Genomic DNA, 26466 nt, shown 5'->3' on the forward strand with positions numbered 1-26466 from the left:
CGATCCATTATGATTTCTTCTCAAGTTCATAGGGATAACAATCCCTCTCTCAAGAATTTTCATCAAGAAATACTAATTAATAGTTGGATTAAAGTAGTATCAAGGGAGCAATTATTCACAAAAAACAAAAAAGTAAAAAAAAGTGAGATGTATGTATGTAAAGGAAAATATACATAACCACTTGATTGCCACATGGCCTCTTAAAATCTGAGGAAAATATCATTGCCACGTATGCAATCCCAAGGAAGAGAGAAAACATAGTTAAAGATCTCCTCCTCTCTGCTCCATATCTTTTTCTCTTCTTATAAACTCTCTCCTCTTCCCCCTTATACTTTTCTTTCTCTAAATCTAATTTCTCTCCACACAAATCTAAAATAAACCTTCGGTTAACCCAAAATCTACTACAAGATTTTCACTGACCAATTTTCAGGATTACAATTTCTGGTAAATTCCTTTTTTCATTTTTCTTGAATTTTAGAAAATATTTACATCCATTTTTTTCTGGGTTTCTTCGTGCATAATATGTCAAATTTAAAGAACTGATCTTGTTGAAGGGCTTATATATGTTGAGCTGTATTTGTTTTTAGTTCTAATTTAATAAAGTTTTTTTTTGTTTTTTTTTTTTGCTAATCAGCTTTATTTAACTATTTTCAAAGTTTTTATAGGAATAAGAAATAGTACTCCATATAATTGAAGAATTGATTGATTTTTCAAAAGGCACTAATTTTTTTGTGCATTTTTGTAACTGTTTGAGGATTTGTTTTTTGGTTTTGCAGGACTAAGGGATATATTATTTATCTTCCTACTGTTAAAATAGTGAAATTTACAGCTGCCATAAATTTGAAGAAACAAGCTTGAAGCTCTAAGGTGAATTTTTCTTGATAAGAGAAGTGGATGGACCGTCCTCGGATTGGGATCCAAAATATGTTGAATTACAGTATTTTGATCCTTGATTGGTAGCGGGCAGTTGATGGCTTTACCAGCCGAGCATTTTTATCATATCACTAAAATTCTTGGATTGTCACACAGTTATATATGGCTGCTGCTGTTGCTGCAAGCGAAAGGTGGATTGATGGTCTTCATTTCTCCTCATTGTTTTGGCCTCCTCCGCAAGATGCACAACAGCGGAAGGTGCGTTTTTTTTACTTTGCTACAATATCTTATCGTCAGCATTGTGTGGAGAAATGCACATTCTTGGAGACTTGGATATAATATGGAACAAAAAGTTGAAGAAAAAATTGCTTCATTTAGGGGACATTTGAAATAATTATTATATCGGCTAAGTTTAAGTTGCTTAAGTGTTCTAGTTTTTTGTATATTGTGATAAGAGAAGAATGTTTATGGTTAGGTAGAAGGGTATACAAAAAGGAGGAATACAATGTCACCGAATTTAATGTAGTGTTCCATCTGCCAAAAGAGGCCCTCCAATCTAATTAAAGATAGGTTGAGGGAATCATGTAGCACTCCTATTAAAATAGTATGACTACCTTATCAAAAAGAGGGGGAAAAAAGAAAGAAAAATAGAATGACTATTTCCCCCCGACATGCTTTGTTGAAAGAAATGGGTTTTGGATGTCGAAAAAAATCCTAGCTTTATGGGAAAGAGATTGAGGGTAATTTGACATAAGCATGCATAAGCATTATCCATAGACCGCACCACAACTAATGAAGCATGCAGCCAAAGATTACCACTCTGTGTGACTAGAGCTTCAATGTTTAACACCACAAATTAACGAGGTAGATACAAATAATCTTTGCTGCGATTCTCTTGTAAAAGAAAAACTTGCACATAGTTCAGCTACTTTGGTTTGTCATTTGAAAAGCCTTCTTAATTGTACCTTATAATAAGTGTTAAACCTCTCATTTTCCAACATTAAGTAAATGCCTTGATATTTGGTGAAACTTTAGCTGAAAGTATTCTCCTCAAAGGTGGTGACAGAATTTTGTAATAGGATTCCAACCATTAAGAACGTCAGATGTCAATGACAATGAGAAGGATTTGCATGTGATTTTTTTTTTTTCAAGGGTTGGAAAGAATGACGTTAGTGATAGAATCGAAGATCTTGTGGTAACATTTGCTTTTTCATAGTTTAAGCCCATATAGAAATGGAATCCAATAGAAAGAGTTACTTTTCTGGTGGAAAAAAATGATAATGATAAAGTGGGAATATAATAAACGTTTGAAAGCCAGTGTTGATTTTATGAGATAGTAAGGAGCATCTCTAACCCAATGGTCCTACAAAAAGCAAGTTATTGTACCATGGTTTAGTCTTTCTCAAGCAAGTGATGAATGGAGGATATAGATGTGAGATACGCTTTTGACTTTCAAGTCCCCTAGAGGATGTCCTTGTGGCTGACTCATGAGAGTAACAGTTTGGAGATCCTAGGTTTGAATCCCATTTAAAATACTTGGCCTGAGCTCTTATGTCCAACCTTGGTGGATATGATTATATTCGCAGCCTGTTCCTTGTGGGCCGAACAAGTTGCCAGTGAATTAGGTCGAGGTGAGCCAAATTAACCTGAACACTGTTGATCTTAAAAAAATTAATTCATGGACTTTCATGTGTGATATTTTTACTTATAGAGACCATACTTGCTGCTAATCACCTTGTAGAGAGAATTGGGTTCTTCCATTGGTCACCCCAACTTTCTTCCTACTAAAGTAATTGATTTCTATGTCGCGCATGTTCCATTGTGACAGCTTGTTTATCAGTTGATTGTCTGACAAGTGGGTAACATGACTAATTAGCCGTCGAAGTGTGTAAAACGTGCAGGATATTACAATGAGGATTGGTTGACACATACTTCAAATGGATAACAAGAAGTTTCTTTCAAGGGGTGTCTGTGTTGTATAGTGTTCAACAAGGAAAGCACCCAATTGTGTGGCATAATGGTCAATAAAGTGGGTGCAAGCCTTGAGATCAGCGTTTAAGTCCCAACAGAGACAAAAAGCACTAGGATTCTTCCATTTTGTCTTAAGCCTTGGTCGGTAGACACTACCTGCTCGTGGGAGGTAGTAGGAACCCAGTAGATTAGTTGAAGTTCGAGCAAGTTGGCCCAAACCCCACCTTTATCAAAAAGAATGTTCAACAAGAAAAATGTTGACCAAGAAACAAACAATTCTACATAATGTATAATACTTCTCTAATAAAGTTGAGATGCAAGACGAATAAATGTGCTCTTTGCAGAGGGAGCAAATGGTGAGTAGTAAAAGGGACATAACCTGAAAGGCCAGCAGGTAGGTAGAAACTTCTTGAGGATTAGGCCTCTTATTAAATTTCGAGAAAATATCCGTGAATTGTGCACTACTTAAAGATCTCCGACACAGAATTCCGGCCTTTCCTATGCTATTTGTTGGACTTGGAATGAGTTGAGTTAGTCTCATTGCAAATCAACGAACTCCCATGTCGCATTCTTCTCAAGTGCACTCATCTCCTCCACCATCACCCGACTATCATCTTAAACTTTTTAATGCCTGAAAGACTTCTGTTTTTCTTTGTTCTCTATGGTCTGCATTTTGTATGTTCACTCATGGAAAACCTCTTTTTATATTCTCTTCACAGGCTCAAACTACTGCGTATGTTAAGTACTTTGGTCAGTCTACATCAGAACAATTTCCTGAAGATATAGCTGAGGTATTCAGTGAATTCTGAAGTGTTAAGTCTTTTCTTATAATTTTCAACATCTAGACCAAGTTTTATTCATTCTTCCCTGTAAACTAACTGCATGCGTTTAATTTGGAAGCTCATACGGAACCGGTATCCATCAAAGGAAAACCGACTTTTTGATGATGTTTTAGGTATGATTAATTCTTACTTATTATTTAGCATTTACGATATCTCTTGCACCTATTTGTGATGCTTGATTGACTTACTTCTGTTTTTTGTTGTTTGTTTCAATTGTCAGCGACTTTTGTTCTTCATCACCCAGAGCATGGGCATGCTGTAATTCATCCAATTATTTCATGCATCATTGATGGTACACTGGAGTATGATAAAAGTAGTCCACCTTTTGCTTCTTTTATATCGTTGGTTTGCCCAAGCAGTGAGGTATTCAGATTCTTTAACAATTAATTTGATTAATCTCATCATGCTTTTTTACTCTATGGTTTGTTTAAAGCCCGTCTTGAATATCATAATCTGGGTCATCCTACTAATTGTTAACCCTTAACGTAGAATGGATATTCTGAACAATGGGCTCTTGCCTGTGGAGAGATTTTACGAATCCTAACACACTACAACCGCCCGATTTTCAAAGTTGATCGTCAGGAGAATCGAGCAGATAGAAGCACCAGTGGAAGCCATGCTTCAACTAGTAAATCTGCCGACAGTGAATCTGGAGTGCCTTCTATACAACATGAGAGAAAACCCCTGAGACCATTGTCTCCATGGATCACTGATATATTGCTTGCTGCACCACTAGGGATTAGAAGTGATTACTTCCGTTGGTAAGCATGTCTTTTATTGTTGCTTACGGGTTAGATGTTCCGTTACACTTTAAAATTCATCAAGATGCAAGAGAAATTCATTAGCATTAGTTGAAAAGGAATATTTTTTATGCATATTGTTTCTTGTACCGCATGCTTTCAGGCACTTGCTGTGAAAAATTCTTCTAAATTCAAATGGAAAATTACTTGACAGTCCCTATGAGAAAAAAAGTTGTCTCACTTGTGTTTTAACATAACAGGACTTGATGTTCACCTAAACGGTGTACTAGCTCATTCTGGCTCTATTCTCTGCAACTTAGACTGTTTCTCCTTAGATATGGCTTGCCCATTAAGTTCAAACACTTACGAATTAAGAGATTTATCATGTAAAGCGTTCTGCGGTCATTGATCTTGAAAGCATATGTAATACTTGTGAACAGATTGGATGGATCTGTTCTTCGGAATTGTTTAGGGAGAAGGCGTAGGTTCAAATGATTCCTAAAACTGGGACATTGACTCAAGGTCTTTTATGATTGTGAGGGAGAGCACTTTTCATTGATGGTTACTTACAAAGTTTATTCCTGCCTTTGTTTGTATTGGTTTAGTACGAGTCCACTGATTGCTCATTTAACTATGCCTTTTTACTCTCTTCGGGTCATTGTGGAATTATTTTTTCATTTCCTGATTCCTTGTGACAAAACTTGGCAATCTGATCAGTCTTGTGGTCTGCTGTTTTTCTGTCTTTCTTGCATTTGTGTAGGCTTAAGACCATAATCCCTGGCTGGTATGCGATGTCAATCAGGCTCTTTCAGCTTTCTGCTATTACCATTTAGAAAGGATATGAGATAAAATTGTAATTTATGCCCAGTTCGTGTACTGTCGGCGTACATTGCCCCCTTAAAACTACTAAGAATTAATGTACCTTTATATGAACATTGCTCAACAGAATGTGAAGAGATCTATGTTGGATGTTCAAACATGTCGAAACAAATAGTATTTTGTATCTTTGACAATTTTTTCTCAACCATTTAAGAAGTTATGGATGTCCTAGGATACTCCTTATGTTTCTCCATGCTCACTTGCTTAACATGATAGGATTCTTTACCTCCTACACATTTGTTTCTTCTCCTATTTCATCTTGTATGGTTCTTTGCGAGAGACATGTTACGCTGGTTGATGCTGGTAAAGCGCATGGAACAATGCTCAAATTTTAATGGCATGGTTGTGCGCTTCGCCTCGTTAAATCTGAATCAGCACTTTGGTGCAAGCATTTAAGCGCTAAGGCATGCCTCATCGTCCATGGGTTCTGTTGTGTAAAGAGCAATACTGTGTTATAAATACTTCACCTAATTGTATCTTTTTCAATTCTTTTGTTTAAAAATCGTGGTTGGGATTTATAATGATTATTCTTGGAGTGTGTGCCTTCCTTCGTTAAAGCCCGTGCTTTATTAGTTCTTTGTGTTTAAAGTCCCAACAGATTTCAGAAATATTTTTTTTCTTTTTCACTTTTTACAAGATGACTCTGCTTTTGAGTCCATCTGTCCTTCAGAACTCCCAATGCTAGTCGGTGTTTATCTTCTCCTTGGTGCTTTTCAAATTAATGAACTTTAGGAATAATAAAGTTAAAGCCCGCTCTTTATCATCACTTTGTGCTTACAGGCCCAATAGTCTTCAGAAAGCTCATTTGCACTTTTTGCTTCTGATAACACTCCTTTAACTACATTTGTATCCTTCAGAACTTGTCCCAATGCTAGTCTGTATTATTTTCTTTTTGGTGCTTTTCAAATTAATGAACTTTTGGAACACTATCAATTTGTAGACCTGAATTTTTTTCATTGAAATTTTCTGCATTGCTGAGTTGTGGAGTTTGAGACTGATGAATCTGGACAAATGGAAACTACACTTTCCCGCTCTAAATATTGTGATCTTTCATGCTTGTGTAGGTGTGGTGGTGTAATGGGAAAGTATGCTGCTGGAGAACTCAAGCCCCCATCAAGTGGTGTGTGGACTTTCTTTTCGTGAAATGTTTGAGCCTGTTTTATGGTTTTAGACCTGCACTTCCAATATTTAGTTTTTAACACCTAGTTGTGCAATTCCTATGGACGCTGATAATGTGCTTGAAAATCTATGCAATAAGTATTTTCTTACCATGCTAAGTAAAATATGGGAATAGATTATTGACATCCTTTTTACTTACCCTATGTATAGTGAAAATAATGCTCTGAGCTCATGTTTAGAGAGATGGCATTTCAATTCACTGTAATGTTCCCTACGTATTATTCTTGCAGTAGTATCTTACTATCTGTCTCTGTGTGTGTGTGTTGGGGGGGGGGGGGGTTAGGGGGTAGGGGGTAGGATTGCCTCAGCACCTTTTCTCCTACCGTTCCTAACTTCCTACCAGAGGTGAATTGCTTCCTTCTGCATCTCCCACAGGATTAGTGACCTTAGAAACCATAGCAACCAAGTCTTGCAAAAGAAATATTATCTTCCTCACATTAACATTAGTTCTCTTCCCTTTTTCTAGATTATATTTCTTAAAAAGAAAAAAGAAACAGGACCTGTTTTTCCTGACCGCCACTGCAAATTTGCACTAATTGCGTGATGAATTATGATAATGTGAAAGAATCTAAGCGTCCACCCAAAAATTTTAAGGCAATGGGTGGAGATCCACTATCTTTATAAACCACTTTGGAAGCCCTTATACTACCTATTTGGGAACACTATATAGCTCAATATTCAATACTTTTTCGCACATGTAAGATTCACACATAAACTCTGGTGCGGACTTACTAGTGAGAGAATGGGGATTACCCGACGTTGTGTTTGATACTATGTGAAACTCTATCCAACTCAAAACCTTAAGGTTATGGGTAGAACATGTAAAAACCTTTTTAAATTTATTTGGAAGCTCTCACTATCTGTGGGACAACTTATATAACTCGACGTATAACGTAAATTTGCTTTGTTTCTCTTCATTTTCTTCCACTTGTCCTCCTATCAGACGTTGAGTTTCTTAACTTTCTTCGAGAAGGCTGAGATATTAATTTTAAAGAGTTTTCATATGTTAGAATTGCAGCAAACTGTTATTGACTTGACGTTTTATTTTAGCTGCTTCTCGTGGGTCTGGGAAGCATCCGCAACTACTGCCTTCAACTCCAAGGTGGGCTGTCGCTAATGGTGCCGGTGTCATTTTAAGTGTTTGTGATGAGGAAGTTGCTCGCTACGAGACTGCTACCCTGACTGCAGCCGCTGTTCCTGCACTTCTGCTTCCACCTCCAACGACGCCTATGGATGAGCATCTCGTTGCGGGACTGCCAGCACTTGAGCCATATGCACGTTTATTTCATCGGTAAGACTAAAAGCATGATTTAACTTATTTTATAGGCTTTGAAACAAGGAACTCATTTTAACTTCTGTTTCTGGATTAGATATTATGCAATTGCTAGTCCAAGTGCCACCCAGAGGCTTCTTGTTGGACTTTTAGAAGCTCCACCATCTTGGGCTCCGGATGCACTTGATGCTGCCGTACAACTAGTGGAACTTCTACGAGCAGCTGAAGATTATGCATCTGGATTGCGTGTAAGTTATAAATTTTTCCTTCAAATTATCATGAACAAGATTATGTGAGCATCAATCTGATATTTATCCGAACACCTTAGCCACTTTTGTTCATTTCTGTGTTTTCTTCGTGGTTCTTTGTACAACTGTAAGGTTCTATATTTTAACCATCTATGCCAGAACACATGATTGAAATGTTCAGTATGAATTGTATATAAACTTGTCCCAAACTACTATGCTCTCTAGTTCTAAATGAGCATATCTGTACACACAAAGAATTCATTGGTTGCAGTCTCACTATATGACCAATTTCAATATGTTGAATTGTCTTAGTTGCTCTTTTCAAAGAGCTTAAGTTGTTAAAAAGGAGCACTTTTGTTTCATCGCTCAATTCTGCAACATGCTCCTTTATTTGCGGGTTTGATTCTTTTTTATAAACCAAATTAATGAAAATATTTTGATTGGTGGGTGATGGTGATAGTAGACAGGGGTCTAAGTGGAGTGGCTTGAATAGTAAGAACTTATATAGCGGGTCCCAACTAGGTCGGGTTACATAGTTGCTGTTGTTGTTGTTGGTGCTGGTGGTGGTACTGTTAATAGTTGAATTACTTGAAATATGTTAACCGTCTTATCTATAAGTGTTTAAACTGCTAGAGAGGAGATAATTTAATCATACTATGTTTGGTTCGTAACACTTGATATATGTGAGATATGAGAGAGTTTGACATAATGTGTAAGACAAGTGTCTTACTAATAGGGCTTATATAGATATGTACAAGGTGTAGTACAAGACAACAGTCCAAGTTAGCACACCTTTAACCACCTTCATTTTTTTTAGACAACTTATTATTAGAATGAAAGGGCCCCGGATATATCAAAATTGATATTGAGGATCCATATAGCCAACCCGAACAAGTTTGGAACTGAAGCATAACTGTTGTTGTTGTAGACTTGTAGTTTTAAATTTCTGTTTCCTTGCTTTCAGCTATCCTTGAAATCCGTTGCATAAGCAATGACCTCTGGAATGTTCTCCACTAAAACATATTTCTACTGAGTGAACTTATGGATTCTGTTGCTTGAGTACACCTCCTGTCTCCAATTAATGGAGGTTTATCTTTTTATGTATCTTTTCTTAGAATCTCCTATAGAAATCCTAACATTTTATGTATTGCCAAAGCTTCCTAGGAATTGGATGCATTTGCATTTCTTGCGTGCAATTGGAATTGCCATGTCCATGAGAGCAGGAATTGCTGCAGATTCTGCAGCGGCTTTACTTTTCCGAATACTTTCTCAACCTGCTTTGCTTTTTCCCCCCTTACGGCAAGTTGAAGGAATTGAAGTTCAACAACATGTGGGTACAGAAGCCACCATTGAAGCCACAGTTGAAGTCACTGCCCAAGGGATTGCATCAATGCTTTGCGCACATGGTCCAGAGGTTGAATGGAGAATATGTACCATCTGGGAAGCTGCCTATGGCTTGATTCCTTTAAGTTCATCTGCGGTTGATCTCCCTGAAATTGTAGTTGCTACCCCTCTACAACCACCCATTCTTTCATGGAACCTGTATATACCCCTCCTTAAGGTTCTAGAGTATCTTCCTCGTGGGAGTCCATCGGAAACTTGTCTCATGAAAATATTTGTTGCTACCGTTGAAGCAATTCTCCAGAGAACGTTCCCACCTGATTCCTCTAGAGAGGAAAACAGAAAAACCAGATACGTTTTTGGCTCTGCCTTCAAGAACCTTGCTGTGGCAGAATTGCGAACCATGGTTCATTCGTTGTTCTTGGAGTCATGTGCCTCTATAGAGCTTGCTTCTCGTCTTCTTTTCGTTGTCTTAACTGTATGTGTCAGCCACGAAGCAAAACCAAATGGGAATAAAAGGCCTAAAGGTGAAGATTCTCACCCACCTAGTGAAATAGGGGTAGATACACTCACAATCGTTGGAGAACAGAAAAAGATAGGAAATAAGAAAGTGAAAAAACAAGGACCTGTCGCAGCATTTGATTCTTATGTTCTTGCAGCTGTCTGTGCTCTTTCTTGTGAACTTCAGCTCTTTACTTTGATTTCAAGAGGGACTAATCAGCCAGATCCGAAAATCATCATGGATGAAGCAAAACCTGCAAATGATTCATCTATTGAGTTACAAAATGGGATTCATTCTGCCGTCTGTCATACTCGGAGGATATTGGCAATTTTAGAGGCACTGTTTTCGTTGAAGCCATCTTCTGTTGGAACTTCATGGAGCTACAGCTCAAATGAGATAGTTGCTGCAGCTATGGTAGCTGCTCATATTTCTGATCTGTTTAGACGCTCCAAGGCTTGCATGCGTGCTCTTTCTATCTTGATACGGTGTAAGTGGGATAATGGAATCCATTCCAGGGCATCTTCACTATATAACCTAATTGATATTCATAGCAAAACTGTCGCATCAATTCTCAACAAGGCTGAACCATTGGAAGCTTATTTAATACATGCACCAGTACTAAAGGAGCGGCCCAGATGCTTAAATGGGAAAAACATTATAAATACACAAGTCGTAACTGCTTAACAGCAGAACAGCCATCAGTGCCTCAGTGCAAAGACTCTGATTGTAAAGCTTCAATTGTGTGCGGAGAAGGCTCACACTCAAGTGAGGTTGCAGGGTGCACCATCAGCAAAGTGTTTGCAAATTTCTCTTTAGATGCTTCAGATTTGGCCAATTTTCTGACAAAGGACAGGCATATAGGATTTAATTGCAATGCACAAGATCTTTTAAAATCAGTGCTTGCGGAGAAACAAGAATTATGTTTTTCAGTTGTCTCATTGCTCTGGCACAAGTTGATTGCATCACCTGAAACTCAACCCAGTGCAGAAAGCACTTCTGGCCAGCAAGGATGGAGACAGGTATCTACCTTGTTACTTCTTCGTGTTAATCATTGTTAACGAATTACTATTTTCTGTGGCAATTGTCCAATAGGAAAAATATATCATCATAGAGTAAGATGCAATGTGCCTGATAAACATATACTATGTGCAATGAGAGCTTGATATCACAATTTAATATTTTGAAGTTGATTTTTCCATAATCATTCTCTCTTGAAGTTTCAAATAGGTGGTTTTATTGTTAGCTTTGGCGTCAAAAGATGTGAAACCATGTTACTTGAAGAACAAAGCACCCCCCTAAAACAATATTATTTGCTCACTCGCGTCTCGCCTCTAAATTCGAGAAGTACACCGATTTTCCTTTTCTTTCCATGTTTGGTCCAATCCTATTTCCTTTTCCTGCAACACCTACCTCCCCTCTTTTTCTCTGTACGTGATATTGGTTTTTGCTAGGAAGAGTCCTGTTTGCTAACACTTGCTCTGTTGACTGAAAATTAGAATCTTTTGATTGACAATCCCAAGTTTACTCCCTCAAAACTTCTTTTTTCTTCCGAGGAAAAATAACAATCTCTACCTCCCTCAAAGCTTGTTAAGCTCATGTCAAAGAAGACTGGGGAATAACAGGGACTTTTCCTATTAGGTCATGGTAGCACCAATCTCTTCTTCTATTTACGTTTATGAATATGAATTTTCTATCTCACGTCGTGCACTCCATGCACAAGCAATATGCACATTCAAAGTAGCGGTAACTACCAACAACTTTAATTAGAACTGCATGGTACAGGCAGCATAACAAGAAAATCATTGAACTGTCTTCAAGAGGTGGAAAATGTTATGATAACAAGAACTTGTTAGGTTTTGGGAGTCAAAAATGAGAAAATGTTGCTTTTACGATTATTATGCAGTGGTTTTGTGATAGCATGAAGAATACCTGTAATCAAGTTAGAGCACATGCTGCTTTTTTAAATGTACATTCAAATACACAAGATCGCTGACAATCTTCCATAACTACAGGTGGTCGATGCACTATGCAATGTTGTATCAGCGTCACCTGGAAAAGCTGCAACAGCCATTGTTCTTCAGGTCCAGATTTCGCTGTAACTGTATTTGGTCAAAAAAGACCATGATTTTTTTTTTTGTTAGGCTGCTGCTATTGTGCAAAGTTTCTATTTATTAGGATCCAAATGGCTAATAGATACACATGTTTTTTTTAAAAATCACATTTATGTTTAGGGAAAAGGGACAAAATTGTCTTTGCACTATTCGTAGTTGAGCAACTTTGCCCTCCGTTAAACTTTGGTTTAACATTACCCATTCCGTTAGGAAAAGGTATCATTTTTGCCCTTGACCCCTAATGTAGCTCCAACCTGAGAGTAATTTTAAACCATAGTCAAAAGATGGGTAAATTTAGACCTTTTTTCCCCAGAATTTAGACATGTGGAATCCAACCATTTCGCTTTGGAGCTCCATTAATGGAAAGGGAAAAGACGAGACGATTTGATAACAGTAAGGGAATAAATGGACCAAAAGCGTAATGGAGGGAAAAATTGAGAAATTTTGAATAGTGGGGGGCAAATTTGCACCTTTTCCCTTTTCTCTATCATATTTTCGACCTCGTACACACGACAAATACGTCTTTTTTACGACAATGGGTACAGCACTTGTCTGGGTCCGAAGCTTATTCAACTTGCATGCTAATAGTTATCATAACTTGCTTCTAGGTGTATTTAGGTCTTCATCACCATATTTGTTTAGTCACTTTCTTGCCAAACTTTACTTGTCAGGCTGAGAGGGAATTGCAACCATGGATTGCTAAAGATGATGATCTTGGTCAGCAGATGTGGAGAATCAACCAACGTATAGTAAAGTTGATAGCAGAACTAATAAGGAATCATGATATAGCAGAATCTTTGGTTATTCTGGCTAGTGCCCCAGACCTCCTTTTACGGGCCACAGATGGGATGCTTGTCGATGGAGAAGCATGCACCTTACCGCAACTGGAGGTAATGACATCTATAACTTTTGGTTTAGGTAACTTTTGTAGTAGTTCTAATTTCCCACTGTGATGTATCTATGATTCAGAGAGCTAAGACTTCCTATATGTTTGTGACTACTTGAATATGTCTGATGATAATTGATTCATCATACTCCTTATCTTTTGCATATTTTGATGTATTTACATCCTCGCTCTTAAAAAAAATTGAGCAGCTTCTGGAAGTGACAGCTAGAGCAATTCAACCAGTGCTTGACTGGGGAGAATCTGGACAGGCAGTTGCTGATGGCCTCACAAACCTCCTGAAGGTGATACTCTTTGCTCGAATTGGGGAACAATAAAAGTGAAAATGATCTTGTCTTCTTTGAATTTTACTTTAGCACTTAAATGATGACCCATTTTGGGTTACAACACTGACTGGTACCTTTGATTTAATACATTGCAGTGTCGCTTAACAGCCACAGTTCGTTGTGTTTCTCATCCAAGTGCGCATGTCCGTGCTCTCAGCACATCGGTTCTTCGTGCCATTATGTTTGCTGGTTCAGTAAGATCTTCAAGTGCTAAACAAGCAGATGTAAATGGTTTCCACAGTCCTGCTTATCAGTACCTAAGCATAAGCATCATTGACTGGAAAGCGGATATTGAGAAATGTTTGATGTGGGAAGCAAATAGTCGGCTTGAAAATGGGATGTCTGCTCAATTTCTTGATACTGCTGCTAGGGAATTAGGCTGTACTATATCAATCTGAAAACTCACTATTCTGTACTTATCTTGGTAAAGTCACTTTTTGTTGGCTTGAGGATGAGGAAAGGACAGAATGCATATGATTTGTAGTTAGAAAATGATATTTAAAGAGTCCTTTCGCCCATCCATGATTGGTGTACAATGGAATGTAGATAGTCCTCCTCTATTTTTATGTTTGTTGTATGTCCAGAAACGAACATGTTTGTGAAAGTAGTAGATGTAACAGTTTATATTCGAGTGACTTACAAAAGGCTGGCTCAGCTTTAGAATTTTTCCTCGAGTCTCCTCCATGTAATAACACTTTGTTGTACATTCAGCAAGTAAATCATATTTGGAGTTTTTGTTTTCTGATTTAGATAACTAATGGCTCTGTGTAAATGGCCTCGCAATCCGCTCATAGCAAGGAAAAGGGATTAACTTTTATGCCAACTCAATGGTGGCAGTTTAGCAGATCAACATGTTTTTGTGGGTGTCACCTTCTTTCATTGTTAGATGGCGTAGGAGGCGCAAATAAGGTGTATGATTACACAAAATACAAGTTATATGGCTAATGTCAAGCAATCTTTTATTATGTGCGTGTGTGTATATGTATATAAGAGTGGTGTTCGGACTAGTTTATTTGTACCTCGATTAATCCACCAAGGTTGGAAGGGATGGACTCGCACCAAATATTGTAGCTGACATTTAAAGTTGGGATCTCCACGTTGTTACACCTATGATTTAGCCACATGGCTATTACTTTGGGGCCTATTGTCAAGCTATCATTCCTACATCTAATCTCGAACCTTAAAACAGGCATACTAGACTGGGAAGGCTCCGGGTCTATGATTTGAACTTTGAACCTTTGGGATAGGTTTTGCCCATTTCAAAGGTCAAAAGTTAAAAGGCCAAAACTTGTTATTTTTCTCCATTAGTTAGGTCTTATGGTATCATTTTCTAGACGATATCCCACGTAGGGTTGAAATTGTAGATGGTAATTCAAACTTTTATTTTTATTGCACCAAAAATATTAAACTATTTTTTTTTAACATAAAAATCATTCAACTTTGCCTAAGAATCACAACAAGTCACTAAACACTTTTTTAGTAACCAGAGGATCATTTTGGTTACCAAAAAAAAAAAAAAAGTTTAGTGACTCTCATGATAGTTACGTAAATTTGAGTGATTTTCTTGTTATAAAATATAATTTAGTCACTTGAGTGTAATAAGGTGAAAGTTGAGTGACCCATAAAATCAACCCCTCCATGTATGATGAAAGATTTTACATATCTGTGAAGGTTTCAACAAAAAAGTCAAAAAGATTGCTTTTGTCTGCCAATCACAATTACAACAATGTGGAGAGTTGTGGCACTAATGGAAGGAGGAATAGAACTAGACTGTTGGTGCAACATGAATTAGAGATTTATAATGTGTTTGCACGCAAAATTTTCCCGATAAGTAACTCAGACTGCTTAGGAGAAAGAAATGCAGGCAATTTTTTTGTTTATCAGCATATAAATTATGATGACGGAACACAAAAGAATGACAGAAACCACGCTCTATACTGAAGTCTCAATCCCTTCTGCCTGATGTTAATATTATAGTAGTAAAAAGAAGATTTATAACATTAAGGAGAATCTAATTTGATCGATTTCGGGAGGTGTATCTAGAGTCAGCTGACTAAAAAATCCTGGTATTTGCTATATCTTCTGTTTCAGCTCCAATGCTAGAGAATATTACACCTTATCATCAACTTGTGAAGAATCTGATCCATGCTTAATTGAATGGCTACGACGCTCTTTGCCACCAGGTTTAGATGAGGCATTGCCATACCAGATCATTCCAAAAACTGCTATAATCATGCCAACTACAACTTGTATGTTTAGACCTTCTTTCCCGAAAAACAAAAATCCCAGTATCAAAACAAGGATCGTTTTCATATGGCCGATAACTTGGAATGAAACGGCAGTAAATCTGCCAATGCATATGAACTGACTGAGATTAGTGCCCACAGCTATAGTGCATGAAAGAATTATGAACACCTGCAGAAAAAGAAAAGTGTAAGGGACAGCTACAAATCTCTCATCTTTGTACAAATCTCTCATCTTTGTTTAATAGAATAAAAGGTGCATGCATCAACAAGCATACAGAATATTGTTCATATCAGAGAGATGGCAAAAATGAACTGTAATGCTGTGATCGCATGAAATGTGTGTTAAACATACATCGGTGAGCACTAAATCCCTACTCTCTTGAGAAGAGAAGTCAACAGAGTAAAGCAAGTTAGGAATGAGATGAACATTTTTCTGTATCTAGCAAAAACTGAAACCTGTTCTAGTTTGTTTTTTTTAGTTTAAATGAAGCCAGCTCATACAGCAATTAACATCAAACAGATACATCCTGAAGTTGTAGTTCATCATTATTGCAGGTTTATAACTAATTTACCAAGGAAAATAACAAAAATATAGATTGATGTATCAGACAAGAAAAACATAGACCTAAGACTTCTCAAGCTTTCAAATTGCATCAAATCCAAGGATTACAAGTAAGAAATATTTCAGAGCGCATTCCCACCAACATAAGAATCACCTTTCACTACCATTTTTTTCCTGAAGAACTAAAAAATCAACAGCAATCCATGACAGAGAGCAGAGTACTAACCAAAGATGGAAAATTGAAGGCAAAGTGATCAATCCTCTTGTTCGTCAACCAATAATCCACAAGCGGGCCTAATATCAGCAAACTTGCAGCCTGAACTGGTGCAGTATGTCCCAGCAGATTGAAAGAACTAAGGGAGTATTTCCTTTGAAGGTAATGAACATACTGCAAACACAAAACCAAGTGCAAAATTCAGTTTTTAACCAAGTGCCATTACATTCAAAAATAGAAGAGCTTCGAAAAAATAGAAAGACTAAGAATTGCGTATAGAATATTATTTTCAAATCTAAGTGAAGTATAGAAGTGACAGTTTTATACAATTACCCATAAAACAAGTTTTCCATTTCTCTTATAATAAAAGAGGCTTAGGTCTTGTTTGATTTCCGTACGAACTTTGCATTAATAATACGTCTGATTTTACTTATCTAAGGAACGGGAAAAAAACTGACTAGCGTAGAGTGTGATTTCCCATATAAAACTCTAGATCACGAATACAACTCTGCGTTGCTGATACAACCTTTGGTTTCCGATATACAACTAATCATAAGTAATACCTGCATATCTTATGCAGGAGCTCATTTATGTTTTATATCCTTTTCTTTCATCTCAGAAAAAGGGATATAATGTAGAATAAAGTACATGCAGAAACAATACATCGATAAGAGCACCTAAACACAAAAATGCCTTCAATGTAGGGGACTTATTTTCGTAAATAAGAATAAATTCTTTTCTATAAAAAAAACAAAAATAATGTTAACATTCTATAGTAAGAATTTTTACATAATTTTTAACGCTTTTAAACTAAAAGTTTTAACAAGTTAAAGCTAATCTTGAATTTGGTATGTATTATTAATACTGCATGCATCTTTTAGATTATAATCCATGTATAGCAACTTTTTTATGACAGTTGCATCAAACCCAACTTGCATGCAACTCGATTAATCCACTAAGCTACCTGGTACGACCACAAGTATATTTCTGGGTAAACCTGTGCGCTAAGACTAGAATACATTTGCTCATACTAAGCTTTATAACTGGATTTGTACCAAGGATCTCCGGATTGGTACTCTTATACCCCAAACACTCAACCGACCCCTTGGGCCATAATACCTGCATTACTAGTCCGGTAATCAAATGACACCTTATTGATGGTGCATCTATTCCCTTCGTGTTTTGGTGTATTGGTTAAATGATTCAATCAAGCTTTTCAAGATGAGATAAGATATTTAATTGCCGAGACAACTTACATACTGTTGCAGTGCAGTGCTCCATACAGCTACAAAGGCAGCAATGAAGCCTTTGGTATTAACACTCACATCAGTGACTGTGCACACAGCAACACCTAGGAGTACCACGACAATACTCAGCTTTGTGTCCCTTGAATAACGGATCTTGTCAAAGGCAACTTCTAGTAAGCAGGACACAGGGATCATACTCAACTTTGCAATCTGAGAGTGATAATGGAGATTAGTATTTGATTTCCTCAATAGAATCAGAAGAGCAGGGTCAATGTGTTGAGCATAGAATTACCTGGTAGAATCCCACCGAGTTCCACATTAAACTGATGTTCATCCCAACGATAGAGAAGTTTGCAAACAGTACAAATTTTAGAAGATCTGGAAGGGGTAAATGAGAAGCTTGGATGTACCCGAGCCACCTAAGAACAATAGTCATCAAGGTGGTTGTGGCAAAATGCATCCCGGTTAATGTTGTTGCTGCAAAGATTGTCGTAATCAAAAGCTAGAACAACGATATCACAAAAAGACTGAAAAGAATGTATAGTAATTTTAAATCTTCATCTTCACCAAGCAAAGAAACTTGTATAAGTTTTAACGCTCTTACAGCAAAACTCTCTTAGGTTCAAGTTTCTCTTAGTCTCTTCTTAATGTATATCTGCTAAGTATATGTAAATTTTGAGTTTCATTTCAAAGAAGCATGCGTTTCCCTTCTGACTTCTCTTCTTGCCAAATGTACCATAAGACTTGTTTTCATTGCTTTTCTTTTTTAAGAACAAACACGTCTAGCTATAACACACTATAGGTCATAGAGTTTATGCATATTATGTTCCATCATTCCATGACATTATATCCTTCAAATTAAAAATAATTTAAAAAACCAATGCCGCTTGAATCTTAAAAATAATTTAATAAGGAATGCTGTTCTGAAATAATGACAAATATTGCGGAGAAATTTACCAAAGAAAAAGCCATAGTTAGCCATTAAGGCCTTGTTGACAATAATAATTCCAACTGAAGTGACCACATTGAACATCCATGCAGCCACATCACCTGCAGCCTTCTTATCAGCCTTGCTTGCAGGAGCCATTTGCCTTTATCTTTTGCTGCGAGAAACAAGTTTTACCCTCCAAGCAGCAAAAAGAAGCATTCACACTTCCACATCAAAATTTCCAAATCTTCTATTTGCTCTTCCCCACCTAAAATACGTAGAAGAAAACATTATGATCCATAATTTATCAGGCAAACAGAACACTTCCCTTCTATAACCCAAAGACATAAATAAGAAAGTGGAGTTAATAATACCATTTCCATAATTGAAATGGTTAATAAGCTATAAAAGCAAAATTAGGGTAAAAGAAATACAACAACTAAAGAAAGAAACAATTCCTCGGATAATCAAGTACCAAAATAAGCTTTGAAACTCCAGCAGCAGTAACCTTCATTAATCAAAATTCTTTTCTTTTCTTTTTTCCTTTTCTTTAAAACTTCTATTTTTCTAGTCGAAAAGCAGTGTCAGCTAGTAAAAATCACAGCTTTGCAGAAAAGATCAATGAATTCTCAAGGATAAAACCCAAATGACCTAAATTAACTAAATCTCTCTATAATTACAACAATGACTCAATCCCAAACTAGTTGGAATCAACTATAAAGTTTTAAGTTCTATGCACTAACAATATAATAAATATTTACACAATTAGGTCGCTTATTAGGTAATTACAAGTAAATCTCTTCACAAGCATTAATTGGTAATCTAGTAAAAATAGTAACTACCCTTCTATCACAGGTTAAAATTTACTGATAGTGTAAAAAAATCTTTACACTGACAATGTATATAACTTAAATTATTAACTCTAGATGAATCCTCATATCCATTCCACTCCGTTTCGACCCGTATAAATCCAACACCACAGTAAAAAATTAGATAAAAATCACAAGATCACTAGAATGGCAACATTTGCATCAATCACAAATGCAGATCCACATACTTTTATATGAAAAAAACATGAACTTTACTTCAAATAAAAGAAGACCTGCACTACTCCATTCTCAGATCTAAATAAAAAACACCCAATTAGCATTCAGTCAATAAAATTCTCACAAAATCATTCAACAGATCTACAAGAATCAACCCATTAACATCACTACCCCACCCCCCGGTCCCCAAATAAATAACTAGTAACTGATTGACCCACCAAGTGACCCGTCAGATGAATTGAATTCAGATCTTAACTTACGAGCTGGGTTTTATTAGTATGTATAAACAAATTGAACAAATTTGGATTGTAAAAAGTTATGAATTGTGAATGTAAGATGTAGGAAAATGAAAATGGAGGGATTATATTGAAGGGAAGAAGAAGGAAGAGAGAGTTACAGAGTATGAGGGAAGATGCTGCTTTTATTGGCCCTTTTTCTTGTTTTTGTCAGCAACAATTGACAAATAAGAAGTGCAAGTTCAAGAAACACAACTGTATTAACTATTTAAGTGTATGACATATATTGTGTTTTGTTACATGTTAACGAAGTGAGAGAGTAGTGGCGAGTGGGGAGTCGTGGGATGTACTATATTCTAAATTGGTCCATGTGATTTGTTATTTTTTATTTTTTCAATTACGCCTTAGAATTGTGATTACTTTTTTTTTTTTTTTTTTAAGTCGATGGTCTATTTTTATAAATCATCTGACCTTCCGACCTTTCAGGATAGGAATAAGACTGTGTATATCTTATTCTCACCGGTCGTGAAAATTCACTGATTGGTTATTATTGTTGTTATAGGAGAATTAGAGAAATGAATTAGTTAAAATTAGAATCACGTCAATTGTAAGAAAAACTCTATTGTTACTGTTTGGTTCATTTTGCCTTCTTAATATGTTCCTTCTTACTATTCGAGTTATAAAATAAAAATAAAAAATGGAAATTCAAATCCAAATTTCCAAATGTGAACAATTAAATTGAGTTACATATTATAGGTAGATAAGTGGGGGAGGGGGGAGGGGGAGATGGTTATGAGAATTGATGACGCATCTATTGTGTGATGACTAGATGTAAATTTTGGTGATATTAATTTTAGGTCTACTAGTTACTGAATATTGCATCGCACACGATCCCATTTAATTATTATAAAACTAGTGATGATGTCCGCGCTTCGCGCGGTCAACAAAAAGAATCTGTAAAATACTCAGTATTTTTTGTAAATTGGTCAAGATAGGATAATGAATTTTATGTATATTCATACAAAAACTAATTTTATAAGTAGATTAAATCATAAATAAAGTACTTTTTTTGGTTTACTCTAACACTCAATATTTCACTAAGTTTAGAATAATAACCGAAGAAATTCTTAAGAAAGAATCTCTTATTTTCTTAAGATAAAGATTGTTGGTCTTTCCTTGCAGTTATAATTTATATATAGATTTTTTCCATCTTCTGAACTCCCTCAATTGTATTCTCCCTTCTAACAATACCAATCTTCTCTAGCCCCTATATTTTTATCCTCATAAAATGATTAAGAATTTTAAATGTTATGAGTCATCTTACAAACTTGAGATAGTCCAAAGTTATGAAGGAAACGAAGTCAAAAAGTAAAATTATAGATGAACGTGGAGAAGAATATGAGTAATGGAAATTCAACAACAAAGAAGTATTATGAGAATAACTAAAAATGAACTTATATAAGTATACAAACAATTGAACACCACAAGGTGTTATTAACTTATACATTAAATATTTGAAAGATACACACATGAAATGCTAAGAGAGTTATGGCTATTAAGAAGAGACTAAGAGGTGTGAGATAAAAAATATTACTCTCTTAGTTCACTTTTACTTTTTTACTATATTAAAAATATATTTTTATTTTTACTGTCTATTTTAACAAATCAAGAGAAAGACATTCTTTTTTTCCTGTTTTACCTTCATCATTAGCTATTCACTATCCGAAATATTCCTAAGACTTTCTGAAATGCTATCATTATTATGGGTAAAATATAAAATTTTAGAGGTAATACAAAGTCAAAAGGGAATAATTAAAAGTGAACGGATGAAGTACTTGATAAAACTATTGTGACACCTCTCAATAATTACAAATTACATTTATCTTTTTCTCCTGTTTTTGGATATTTTTTTTAATTTAATTGTTTACCTCATTAAATAATTAAATAACAAAATATAAATCTCCTCATTGAAGAGACACCTCCCCACTTATTGAGGTTAGGAAATAACCGATCCGTCGTTCCGTTTTACTTCTTATAAGTCCATTAAAAACAAAATGTCCATGAACTCAAAAAGTCACAATTAGGGAAACAAATTCCTTTATTAGAAGTACTCATAACAATATCATTAACCAATAACTAAGCAGGTTACAACACATCTTGATCTATGTTCTTGTGCTTTTCAATATTTAAAATGTACAATAACTAATAAAGAAAATTTTCAAATTGCATAAGATCTACTAACAATTAAATCATGTACTTGCCTACAGGAATAATTAGCAGCTCACATCATAGTCTTGTACAAAAAATATCACATCTGGAAATTACACATCTAGATAATAATTACTGAAAATTCACCTTTTATTGGAGCAAGGAATTACAGCATGATGCATCGATCGACACTTGCCTCAGCGATTCTTGTGCAGACGTAAGTCGGTTGTCCAATATAATGAATTACAAATTACATATGGTTCTTCAAAGAAAATCCGGTTCAGATGTCATTTACACGTAAATTTTAAAGTTTCAGTAAAAAAATAAAAGTTTGATCAATAGGGAGATAATGCTAAGTAATGTGACAGCGAAACATGGGCATGATGAAACAACGAACTAAGGGAATCGTGTGCCATAAAAATGATAGGTTACTCTGTCAAAGTTTGATGGTTAGTCAGTAAAGTTATGAGTGTAACATGCTAGTATGAACTTTGATAACAGTTGTAGTGCAAAGAAATTCTTGGCTGAAGTTTGGCAGGTATGTCGTGTTATTTTATTTGATTATGAATTAGAGGCGAAAGCCTGGTGATCTCCATTTTAAGCAAAGAATACCACATGCAAGTCCCAAAATAAATTTGCGCCAAAAAGCCCACATGTGCGCTATTCATAGACAATAAAATTACAAAATAAATTAACGGCATAATTGACGGTCTGATGTGCAGCAGATGACACCTTTAGAAAGAAGACGATATAATTGTTAATCATAAAGCGAAGACAGAGAGAACTATTGATAAAAGATGAAAAAAAAACTTACGTTAATGTCATTGAAAACAGAAACTTCTGTTGAAAATGGAGATGGAAACCCTCCATCATGAATCTTAATATGTATACCAAGTTATAAAAATATGAAAAAATAAGAAATGATTATAAGTATAATACTGAAGATAATTAAAATAGAGAAGACCGAAAGTTTGAGTATATAGAGAAATATAAGGCCTTTACCTGAAATTTCACGGGAAAGAGAAGAAATGCAGAGAGGGGAGATGGAATAGTGAGGAGAAACAGGCATAGGAGGGATTGATTTTTAAAGCATTGATATGAAAGGGTGGAGACGTTTCACAAAGAGGAACGAAAATATCTTAGATGCTTGCTTAAATAATTTAACAGAAAATAAGAAAGAAGGCAAAAAACTGAGAAAAAAGAAAAATGCAATTCCCTGGCAAAGAGAAGCGCCACGTAACCTTGCTTGTGGCCCTCTATTTTATATATATATATATATATATATATATATATATATATATATATATATAAATTTTTAGTTTAAAAGAGATATCAACAATAAGATCATGTCCATCCATATTCTCACTACTCCAATCAAAAATTATAGATACCCCTATTTGGTCTTTAATTACGTATGGTATATTTACTATAAGATCGGTATTCAAACTATTCCAAAAATACAAATTGGGGACACTTTCCAATGAATTTGGGATCTTCATACTCTAAATAAAATAAAATTCTTCCCATGACAATATTTCCATTCCCACTTGTTCCTATTTACATAGACTCAGGATTACTAACTATGTCGTATGCTCAATTTGCAAAAATGGCAATGAATCCACCGAATATGTCCTCATTAGTTGCCCATCGCCTACAATTTTTGCAATATATTAGGCATAGATATGCTTGACATCTCTTTTCATACTGTCTTCTAACCATCAGAAATATTAATATTTATCTTCAAAATACTTTTTCAAAACTGGTGGAATTGAATCATAAGCTCTATAGAGTAAACTAGAGTAACTACTACATCACTGTCCAAAAAAAAATACAACAGTAAATAAGAATAAGGGAAGGTGACTCCGAGACCTACGGACGCCAAACAGACATACCTTGAAGTCTCCAAAAGCAGCTACAAATAATTTCTAACGATTGGCACGAGAAGACGTACCTGGATCTACACAAAAATTATATAGAAACGTAGTATGAGTACACTACAATGGTACCTAGTAAGTATCAAGTCTAACCTCAGTAGAGTAGTGACGTGGCCAGGTCAAGACACCTGCTAGGATATAAATAGACAGTATGAAAATGTAATAAGGGTAAATAATAGAAAGTGGAGAAATAACTGATACGAACCAAGATAATAACATGAATTAATAATAAAAATTAAACATGAAAATAGCATAAAAGAAGCAACCAAAGAGAACTACAGTGATCATATACGGACAACAACTGCTAGAACAATAAAAAATGAAACAACAAGAAATGTTCCCACTAAAATTCTTTGCAACATGAAATAAACGGCAAGAATCACAACGAGGTACCGCCTCGTATAATCAAGAATCACAACCGAGGTACCGCCTCGTATTCATATTTCTCAATTTCAATCACAATCTTTCCTTATATCGCCACGTGCCTTACATTTGAAATAGATTTTTGAAAATAATTTTTCCGAAATAGCTACGCGCACTTTAGCCTACCTTATGACGACATATGGCTTCGCGTAGTTCCCCTACAAGCAACACATACATAAGTTTCACCTTATACCGCCGCATGCGCGTCAATAACACATTACAATAACAACTCACACTACAAGTATCACAATTTGCCAACAATCGACAATACCAATATTTTTACAATAATAGCTCACGACTCCACCACAACGGGTACAAGAATATCTACAACAACAATGAATGTAAAATGCTCAACAAGAAAGATATTTCAACAATAATAATTTCGCCTCAACGTGATAACGACTTTTCACAATTTCAACACCAAACTCAACAATGAGAGATAATGCATAACCACGTTATTTAATAAGAATAACTCACAATGAAAGAGGTAACATGTAACAATGATTTCAAATAATGGAAATCAACAAGGGAAGGGGTAACATGAATAATAATTTCAAATAATAATAATCAACATTGAGAGAGATAACACGAATAATAACCTCAGATAATGATAATCAACAATGAAAGAGATAACATGTAACAATAATAAAGGCAACAAGTTCAACAAAAACATGAGAGCAATTTATCAATTAGGATGTAGAACAAGTGTTAACGAAATCATTTAAGGCATGTAAGTATATACTAACACAAGTAGGAATAGACTGACTATGAGAATTTAGAACATGATACGTAGCCTAAACCGGTCAAATACCATGTACAACCCGTGTACCCACTCGTCACCTTGCGTACACGGATTTCACATAGCACAAATGATTCAAACAATACCAATCATAAGGGGTAGTTCCACCACACAAAGTTAGGCAAGACACTTACCTTAACTAGGCCAATTCAACACTCAGAAATAGATTTTCCCTTAAAATTCAACTCTACACGGCTCAAATCTAACAAAAATCGATTTAATATCATCAATCAGTGCTAGAAAAATCAATTACAATAGATAAAGCTAAGATTTTTAGACTTTTTCAAAAAAGTCAACAAAAGTCAACCTCCCGCCTAGTCAAAACCCGGGTCCAATAGTAGATTCCGTATTTATATATGTGATTAGTTTCAAAATTCGAGTCCAAATCGACTCTCAAAACTCAATCTCTTATTTTTCAAAAACTTAACAAAGTTTCACTTTGATCAACATGATTTTGATGTTAAAATCTATGATATGTTGATGGAATATGATTAGAAATAGATTAGAATCACTTCCCCAAAGTCTTTAGGTGAAAATTGATAAGTGGGGATTTTGACTGCTTATTAGCACCTTTTAGCTTCTGTTTTAGTCCAAAAGCATTGAATTGCATTCCCAAAACTAATGAAATTGTGAAAAATTATAGGAATGCTGGAAGTTTGGTCTCCCGAGATAAAATTCGACTCAAAAAGGAGTGTTCCGAAGCACAAGGCAATAAAGGGCGTAGAAGCACAAATGTGTAGTCCGTAGAAGAAATTGCGGGCCGCGGAATACCATATGCGATCGCAAACCAAGAAGAAAAGTTTAGCAGAACTCTACGCAAAATGCGGACCGCGCATGAATTGTGCGGCTGCAAAACTGGGCTAAGAGTCGAAGATCAGAAAGTATACAAAAAGACCAAGTATAGAAGCCTCTGTGAATTGCGGACTGTACAATAATTGTGCGGCCGCAGAAGAGTTGCCTTGCGGCCGTAGCCCAGAAATGTGCTGCTGCAGAAGATTGTTTCGCGACCACAGTTTAGAAATGTGCAGCCGCAGAACTCCACTTCCTGCCAAATGAAGAAATCATCGAACCGCACATTGAATTGTGCGGCCGCAGAACCTCCCGAGGGGTATTTTTGTCCGAGATTTTTAGCCTTGTATAAATAGATGAGTTTCACAAAATTAGGTTAAGTTTGAACATCTGAAGTTGTTGTAGCCATTTTTCTTTACTACTTTAGGAAGTTTTACATTGATTTGGTGTATTTACATTAGATTTAATCATTTTAAGCTTCCATTATGAGTTTAATTAGTTTTTATTCCTTATTTTCTTCAAATCCCATTATGAGTAGCTAGACTTTTACTAGGGTTGTAACCCAACCCTACTATATGAAGCTTATGGGTATCTAATTTAGTGCTTGTTTATGATTGAGTGTTGATTATTTAGCTTAGTTCATGC

General features: G+C 35.7%; 1 protein-coding gene and 1 pseudogene across 3 annotated transcripts; one reads left to right on the plus strand and one right to left on the minus strand.

The window, feature by feature from the left end:
- The first annotated feature begins 288 nt into the window (after positions 1-288).
- LOC107786518 (protein GIGANTEA-like) lies at positions 289-13943 on the plus strand (annotated as a pseudogene).
- A 1181-nt stretch (positions 13944-15124) lies between these two features.
- LOC107792787 (UDP-rhamnose/UDP-galactose transporter 6) lies at positions 15125-19985 on the minus strand. Of its 3 annotated transcripts, none has more exons than XM_016615023.2 (6): positions 19830-19985; positions 18416-18654; positions 17751-17935; positions 17468-17668; positions 16224-16385; positions 15125-15604 (listed from the first exon to the last, which is right to left on the minus strand). In XM_016615023.2, the coding sequence occupies exons 2-6, from the start codon at positions 18543-18545 to the stop codon at positions 15299-15301; spliced, it is 984 nt and encodes a 327-aa protein (XP_016470509.1). In that variant the 5' UTR covers positions 18546-18654; positions 19830-19985; the 3' UTR covers positions 15125-15298. The 3 variants fall into 3 exon arrangements, with proteins under 3 accessions (XP_016470509.1, XP_016470510.1, XP_016470511.1); XM_016615024.2 differs by having other exon boundaries at positions 19651-19873; XM_016615025.2 differs by lacking the exon at positions 19830-19985 and adding an exon at positions 19659-19823.
- Positions 19986-26466: the final 6481 nt, after the last annotated feature.

The sequence above is a fragment of the Nicotiana tabacum genome, chromosome 15, assembly GCF_000715075.1.
Source record: "Nicotiana tabacum cultivar K326 chromosome 15, ASM71507v2, whole genome shotgun sequence".
Taxonomy (NCBI): domain Eukaryota; kingdom Viridiplantae; phylum Streptophyta; class Magnoliopsida; order Solanales; family Solanaceae; genus Nicotiana; species Nicotiana tabacum.